The sequence below is a fragment of the Zootoca vivipara genome, chromosome 9 (assembly GCF_963506605.1).
Source record: "Zootoca vivipara chromosome 9, rZooViv1.1, whole genome shotgun sequence".
In the NCBI taxonomy this organism is placed as follows: domain Eukaryota; kingdom Metazoa; phylum Chordata; class Lepidosauria; order Squamata; family Lacertidae; genus Zootoca; species Zootoca vivipara.
This window is the reverse complement of record NC_083284.1, coordinates 12,133,300-12,141,754: the sequence shown is the minus strand read 5'-3', so window position 1 is coordinate 12,141,754 and position 8,455 is coordinate 12,133,300. Positions and strand designations below refer to the sequence as shown.

Below are 8,455 nucleotides of genomic sequence, written 5' to 3'. Positions count from 1 at the left end.
GGGATACAGGCCTATAGGTGTGTGTGCACATGGATATGCCGGATTGTGCTCCCCCTCTCTTTGGAAACCTGGACACTACAAATGCAGACCAGCTTGAAACCGGTTTCGCCTTCACAGCATACCCAAAAGAATTCTGGGAAGTTGAACGTTTGTCCCGGTGTCATGAAATTCTCCACTAGAGAGATTTCCCAGAACCTACAATTCCCAGAATTCCTTGGAGGAGGAGGAAGAGGGGTGGCAGTGGGCTGGGCAGGAGGCGCTGAAAGTTGCGCTGCGCTTGGGGTTTCGGCGCGCACAGCCAGGCCAGCCTCAGTTGTGCGAAGTCATGTGCCTGGAGAGGTGGTGCCGCTCCCGAAAGGACTCGTTGCATATGGGGCACTTCAGCTTCTCCTCGCGCCGCCTCTTGACCAGCGGCTCGAGCGCGTACTCCTTTTTGTGATGGGAGCGCATGTGGTAAACCAAGTCGGAGGTCATGCGGAAGGAGGCGTTGCACTTGGCGCACCAGTTCTGCGCCGGCAGGCACAGCGAAGTGAAGGACGGCGGCAGCAGCGTTAGGGCCGAGGGCAGCTGCAGCTGGAGGGGACCCGCTGCCGCCGCTGCTGCCGCCACCGCCGCTGCCGAGCTCTTGGGCCAAAAGGTGGTGGCGTATAGGAAGGGGCTTTGCTTGGGCAGCCCGCCCCCTCCCGCGGTGCCCCCAGCTCCGACTGCTCCTCCAGCCCCGACTGCTCCTCCTACTCCTGCTACTCCTCCTCCGCCGCCGTTCAGTTCCACGGGCGCGCCCTGCAGTTTGACCGCCAGCGGGTCTGGCGCGTAAAGGCGCGCGCCTCCTTCCGCGCCCGCGTGGCAGCCGGCTTCCACCAGCGCGCTCAGCTTCTGACCCAGCACGAGCTGCGTAACGTGGGCCGACGAAGAGGCCGACGAAGTGGAGAAAGTGGATCTCGCGGGCTGCGAGAACGCGCTCTTCCTCTCCTCGGGGCTGCCCACGCTGGAAGGCTGCGAGGAGGGCACCGTGGAGAAGGCGCTGGCGCCGGAGCGCGCGCCCAGCAGGTGCCCGGGCGCCTTGTCCGCCGCGCCGCCCGCTTGCGCGCTGCCCGGGGAGCCTCGCTCTTTCTCCTCGTCGCCTGCTTCCAGCCCTCGGGAGGCCTTCTTCACTTCCACGAAGGCGCTCCTCTTGGCTTCTCCAGTCTCCGGGCTGGGCGGGCCGAACAGACGGCTGCTCTCCTCCAGGCCGAAATAGCTCCCCGCCGGCCGGTATTGCTGCTGCGGGGTGCACACCAGCTCCTCCTTCGGCGAAGAAGGCACCGGCCTCTCCAAGCGCCCCCTAGCCGCTGCCGCCGCTGCTCCTCTCTCCTCCGCCAGCTGCTCCCCGGCCGGGTATTTCCTCTTGGCTCTGCTGCCGTGGCTCTGGCTGGCGTCCGGGCTGCCCTCCAGCTGCTCCCGGCTGCTGGGGGAGCTGCTGTTGTGCCGCGAGTTCTCCAGCTCGCGCGCCAAGTTGTGGAAGTCCGTGGAAGGCTTGGTCACGCCCGCGTTGCCGTTGCTGTCCTGAGTGCCGTGGTAGTGGCGCTGGCGCTGGGGCGGGGGGTGCTGAGGCGTGGCGCCCCCGGTGGGCTTGCCGTGGAACTTGGTGGCTCCTGGCCCCAGGGCGCCCTCCTGCTCCTTGGTGTTGCTGTCCTTGGTGCCGGAGTCGTCGGCCGGGCTGCTGTCTGCGGCGTGCAGTCGCTTGGGGCAGCGGAAGCGCTGGTGCGCCACGTACGGGAACTCGAACTGGAAGCGCTGGCTGCACTCGATGCAAGTATAAGGGGGCGACTCTGGAGCGACGGAGGAAGCAACACAGACGTACAGGAAAACAGTCCGTTAGTCATCTGCTCCAACAAGTCCACTCGCCAAATAGTCCCTTGCAGGACCCAAGGGCGACTGATCTAAAACCTCCGTTTAGGATCCACACACCTTTAGGATCCTCCTAGACTCGTAGCCTCTCAGAGATAGCAGTGCCTTGCAGGAAACTTTTTGCACCCACAGCAAACCTAGCATCTGTGGGAACAGACTCAGAGGGGCTTCTGAGTTACCTTTAAGACTCTACAACATTTGCCATGATAATCTCCTGCGAAGGATTTTGTAGACCTTGAAGTCTACAAAATGCCCATGGTCAATTGTTTAACTAAAAATAATAATCATTGAATTCCATATGTGAAAATGCAAGCTACCTTGAACTTCAAGGAGCTCGGGGCCTGTTTTACTCTCACAAAGCCCCACCCTGCAAGGTTGTGGCTTGCTCTTGCAGGGACTGGATACTATTTTCTATTGCCAAGCCAATTGCTGCGTCACACTAAATTAAGGCCATTTAGGAGGCCAACCAGTCTTTAGGAGTAGTTTTTAAGAACACTGCAAGGACTAGCATTGGCTGACCAATAGAACTTCTGTAGGTTCTACAGTGCCAAAACCCCAACAGCCTGGTTTATTATTTAGCTTAATCCATTAAGAGATCAGCTGAGTAATACAAGTGTCCATCCGAGTAGGAATGTAGATTGAATGAGTTCGTGAGATGGTGAGGATTCCTATTCGGGGCATTAGTTCCACCCAACAAACAAGAATAGACCTGTACTATTGTTACTATTATTTAATAGAGAGATGGCTTCATTTGCATCCTTTTGTCCTACATTTTTTGCAGGAGTTTCTGAGGTCTACAGATGTTTTCATATTTATACAGGACATGCTCAAAATCAAATAGTTCAAGCCACAGGGCTTCCAGCACAATCCCATCTGTGTTAAGGGATCCTGAGTAGGCTTCCTTAGGGAAGGAGGTATGTAGCAGGACACATCAAGGTTTGCCTGCTCCAGCTTTGCAAGATTTCCAGCAACATGCGGGCTAGTCCTTCACCAGGGTCAACTTTCTCCCCTAACTGGCTGTCGTTAATCCAGCAGCAGCAAGGCACAGTGGCACATGAAGGAATATTGAAGCCACTGTCTACTCAGTTCCACTGTGCTAAATGGGACTTCCTCTCAGACTGCGTTTGGAATGTCCAACCAATAGGAAGTCCCTGTCCCGAGGAGCTTACAAACCGCATTTCCAAGGAGACAGGAAAGGAGAGGCCAGTGTAACTATAATGAAATATCAAGTTTCCCTTACTCTCTTCAGAGTGCTGTGGATAATATTGCTAAAACCTTTCAGCACCCAAAGTTTTGGGAAGCTTTGGGGGGGGGGTCTCGCCTCCCTCCCCAGTTCCCTTTATCCTTTTTAATGCTGTGGGAATTTTAGGGTATTAACAGTCTTCCAGCTAATCTGGTGTTTCCAAATGTTGTAAAGTTGGACGCGATAGAATGCAGGAACAACCTTAATTTGTCCCTGCTAAATTGGCTCGGCCCGTTTTGTGGCTGGTTTTGGGATTTCTCCCCGTTCTCTCCTCTGTTCTAGAACCATTAACCCCCCGTCCCCCGACAGACCCCACCGGAACAAGCCTTCACCTACCATTCATTTTGCTGTGCGTCCTGGCGGTGCTCAGCAGGAGTAATTCGGTCAGCTCCTTCCCGTACCAAACCAATAATTCCTCGTCTTTGGCAATCCGTCGGAGGGAGCGGTAAAACAATTGTCCATTTTTAATGTAGGCTTCGAGGTTTTGCTCCTCTTTGTCTCTGGCAGACTGGACCAGCCGCAGCCACATTAAGCCTTCCGAGGAGCCGTTGGCTGCCGAGGTGTCTACCTGGAAGGGAGGAACGGCGACGCCATTAAAACAGGACACTCCGCCCACCAGCCTCCTCAAATCCAGACGCGGAGGTGTCCCTCCCCCCATGAAGAAAGCGCTTGGATCGTCAGGACACAGCGCCCCAGCTTTTCCAGAGTGACGGACTTAAAAACCGAAAGGTCCAATCCTGCCGCCTTTCAACGAAGGGGAGTTCTGCTTCGGCCCCAACCTGCTCACGACCCTCCGAGTTTAAGTCTTAGGCTGCGACTCCTGAGCACACTGGGAACGTCCATATACATAATAAAAAAAAACCTCAGGTAAACTACGTGACGTCTAGGCAGCCAAAAGAAAAAAAGTAATGTGACCTATTAGACCTATTTCGTGGGCTCAGGAGGCGGATGTGGTGGTGAATAAATCGAGCTAATAAGATGAAAACGATACTGCAAATAAATGTATTTCGCTGGCGAAAGCAAAGCCCTGATGCGCTCATAAACGCGCTGCGGCGAAGCCCCCGGAGCCTGAAAGAAAGGTATTCAAAAGGATCGCTTTCACCCATCTCGACTCATTAACAAGTATATTGATTTAAAACGGGGCGGCTCTCCCCCAACGCCTGCTAAATCATCATTGGCATAGCAGTGCGGATGCGGATGCGAATCAGTTCCTCCTAGTCTAGACTCTTTTTTAAAAAAAGTTGTTGAATGAGCTTAAGTCTGGGCATTAAGGGTAAAGCGATTATGAGGAGAAATGCGCACTGTATTCAGCCCAATTACCAAGCACAGCTCGGACATTTTGTCCAGTTTACACACATACACACACTCTAAACAGATCGCTCAGAAATCGTTCTTCAATGGGAACCCCTCTAATCACGAAGTCAATACCATTTGCACTTCTGGTCCCCATTTATTTCTGCATGAAGCACTATAAGAAGGAACTCCCCCCCCGCCCCCCGCGCAAGGTCGCAGCCTAAAATAGGCTTGAATGAAATCCAGGCACTTTGGATTAATTTAGAGGCTGGATGGGACTGGTCTTCACCTAATTTTCCCGATGAATTGTGTGCGCGCATGAAGGAGCAGCTGATAGGGAGACCAAAGTCCCCCGGGATTTAATAATCCTACGGATCCTTTCCTTTGAACTATTCCATGGCAGGTGGCGCAAGGAGCAAACGCCAGCAGGATTCTACCCCGTCCTTTCTCCTCTTTTCCCTCCCTTATTCTACCCACCCCCCTCGCAAGAGCTGAAAGATGTTTTGGGTTGGAATGAAACGTCCTGTTTAAACAGGTGAAATGTTCACTGCGAATCCTCCATTTCCCACACTATTTCATATTCACACCCGGGCATTTGCTAAAACGATTCTTTAAATTTTAAAAATCGCTTCTGTGTCCCTAAAGGGGGGGGGGAGCATACAGTTCTCGATCCGCAGCCCAATGAAGACACAATCCTTGGATTGAGTTGATTGGCAGACTGGATCCTCAAGATTTTATTCGAAGCAAAGCCTATTGGTTTGGTTTCGCTTCAGTTTCTAAGACACCTTGACCCCGGTCTTCTTAAACACAATAGCTCAGAAGTAACTCGTTCGTTTCAGTTAAGCTTCCACATAAGAAATTTAGGATTGGGATGTTCAGAATCAACCCCACCTCCCTTAGATGCAATTGGATTTACTTCCGAATTAATGTGCTTTAGGATTACAAAGGCATGCTGATTCTCGATCCTATTAATTCCCCTGACTTGGAGATAATGTTCAGGACCGGAGGACTAGCTGCTGCCTTAAAGCCAAGGTTAGCGGGCTGGTGGATCTCTGTGCTTTTCGCCTCGGCAAGACAGAAATCCTCCCCTCACCACCCCCTTAGCCCTTACCCTGAATATATAGGGCACGGTCCTCTTGTCGGTGGACTTGAGCGCGACGAAAGCGATGCTGTCGTAGAGCGAGGTATGGCTGAGGACGCAAGGGCCGAAGATGGCGTTTTCCGGGATGTCACAAGTGGTGTAAACGCTGGTGAAAATGTCCGTCAGACACTGCTGGACCGCTTTGGCGTCTCCATCCCATATCCCTCTGTGCATCGCGGTGTCCTCCATCACTGGAAAACAGGGGGGGATAGGAAGGGAGGGAGGAAAGAAGGAAGGATAAAGAGCTCAGTCAAGTGGTAGGGGCGCCCTCGGTGGCTCCGAGAGACATTCCCGAATGATGGTTCTATCTGGAAGTCTGTCCTAAGCCAACATGTCCAAGACAAAAGATCTAGACGCGCATACATAATAACACGCTCGTTTGGAAGGAAGGCGCAAATAGGAACTTCATACTGAATTGCATCGTACGAGCAACAACAACAACACGTAATTCACCCAGATATGTCCTCTGAAGTCCCATGTATTTCATTTAATCGTATGAGTAAACCTGCGATCCTGTGCAAGCTTACTCGGAAGGAAGCCTCGCTGGACAGAATAAGATTCACCGGTACTTTTTCCGAGTAATGGATGATGCAACTGGGCTTCTTTCATTCAAATCAGCAGGACTTAAAAGCGCATAACTTTGACCGGATAAACAATGCCAAAGCAGCAGCAGCAGCATTCATAATAATAATAATAATCCGAAAGATAACTTATTTGAAGCACTATACTAAACTCTGTCACTTGAGAGTAACGTTCTCGTCATTCAAAAGAAGCGTTGGCTGAAAGGTGAAGCAAAACAGGGTCGGTATATCATTTCACGCGAAGGAAATGGCTAGGTGATGCAACGCCTTTTGAAAAGTAAAGAAGGAAGGGGTGAAACCAAAACGCGAGGGATCCTAGCGACTGAATGGAGATGTCTTGTCGAGACAGAATGAAGCACAGGCAAAGACAGACAGAAGCGCAGGCTCGCTACCTAACGCAGCCTTTTCAGCCCTGTGATATGTGGGTAAAATCCACACCCGGCCTTTGCCACTGAAAGTCAGCGGCAAAATTCCCCGGGCGCTTCTCAGCTCCCTTCCTTTTGATTCAGCACGCATTTCTTGGAACTTCGCACCAGGAGGGCCTTGTCCCCGCGCGTCCGCCTCCGTCCGCCTCGAAAGCTCCCGTCCCAGAATAGTGTAGAGGTCCGTTTGGGCCTCCTTCGCCCTGGCAGCTCAAGGGAAGGTCCGGACTCCCTTTCCCCGCCCTGCGCAAGGCTGGTGACGGGCCGGCGTGGCAAATGGATTTGGAGTGCCTTGTCAGTGTCGCTGATTTGATGTCAGCTAACCTTTCGCCGGAGTCTACAAGAGGGAACGTATGTCTGCTCATTACCATAATCCCGCACTTTCCCTCGGAGACTTTAATTAAAAGCAGCGAGCAGAGGTAATTATTTCTTACCTCGGCACGCTTATTTATGGGAGGCGGGCGAATCCCAGCTCCCTTGTCGTACACGGGGACGCGTCCAAGCCCCGACGCTAGCCAGGCTTGGGAACTGTAAGCGGGGACGCATTCGTGGCCAATGAGAATAGCAACAACAACCGCTTCTAATTTAACCTTAAAAATAAAATAAGTTTCTTGTCTTTTTTTTTTAAGAAAAAGATATTGGATAGAAAATGAATAATGTAGGGCTGTCCCCAAATGTGCCCTGGGTTAAAAGGAACCGACTGATTAGGTAGAAGGAAATGGATCCGTTTTAAAGAAGCCATTCCAGGGAGCGCTACACTGGAAGGTCTCCTGCGCAAGGCCCGCGTGCCTTCGGCGGGGCGTGCGCAGGAGGCTACCCCCCTCGGATCGTGGCCACCAGGTGGAGAATGGGGTCGCCCCATTCAGAGGAGGCCTATGTGCATTATTAGGAAGGCGAGCGGGGATGGCCGTGAGCTTAAAAGAACACCCCCCCAACTCGGCCTGCACGCGAAACCTTTAATTTACTTTTTTATTTTACAGGGATCAAGTCTTTGATTCTTCCCTTCATTATCAGTGTAACAAGACACTGTTCTCCCGACTGCTTTGCAAACTGGCTCGGAGTGGCGGAGGAAGCAGGAAACAGCAGATTCCCCATAATTTACCGAAAATGGGTGATTGCATAACAATATCATTATGGTGGCTTGCTTGTTGCCCTTTCGTTATTTATGATCAAACACGTAAATCAACTGGATTTTTAATAAATAAATAAATAAATATTTTTAAAAAACTTCCTTTCTGGGCTCCAATGAAACTGTTACTACCCCCCCTCCTCCACCCCACATTTACAGTCTTCCGAAGGCGATGGGAGTGGGGCGGGGGGAGTTTCTATCGGCTGGTGCCAAGTTCATCTATTAATTTACCCGGCTGAAAGGTCATACCGTAGTTTCTGGGTGGCGTCCCCCCACCCCGCCCCAGGTTAAAAACGAAAATCAAGCAGTGAGAGAAGAAAAGAAATAAATCCATCTGCGGAATCGACTTGTGTATTTCCGCCTGCTTTTCAGTTAGTTGAGATAATCTGCATCCCCTCACGCCAGTATGTGTGTGTGTGCGTGTGTGTATGAATAATTATATGTATCACACACACACACACACAAGCTTCCCTTTTTCTACAGGATCCCTTTTTAAATAATTGTGCTGGAGGTCGTCGCGTTACAACGCGCAGCAGCGGGGACACGGTCATTAAAATGCAATTCGGTCTAACAATACGAGAGAGAGCCATCCTGGAGGGGAAAAGAAGCCGGTGGACGCAACTCAAGAAAAGAAAGAAAGAAAGAAAGAAAGAAAGAAAGAAAGAAAGAAAGAAAGAAAGAAAGAAAGAAAGAAAGAAAGAAAGAAAGAAAGAAAGAAACTGGAATTCTGTCTCTCTGAAATAGTCTCACAACCTCAAA

General features: G+C 51.5%; 1 protein-coding gene across 1 annotated transcript; it reads right to left on the bottom strand.

Annotated features, from left to right (window-relative positions):
• Positions 1–309: 309 nt before the first annotated feature.
• On the bottom strand, positions 310–5,753 carry PRDM8 (PR/SET domain 8). The gene is made up of 3 exons (XM_035113951.1): positions 5,535–5,753; positions 3,467–3,698; positions 310–1,808 (listed from the first exon to the last, which is right to left on the bottom strand). The coding sequence occupies exons 1-3, from the start codon at positions 5,751–5,753 to the stop codon at positions 310–312; spliced, it is 1,950 nt and encodes a 649-aa protein (XP_034969842.1).
• Positions 5,754–8,455: the final 2,702 nt, after the last annotated feature.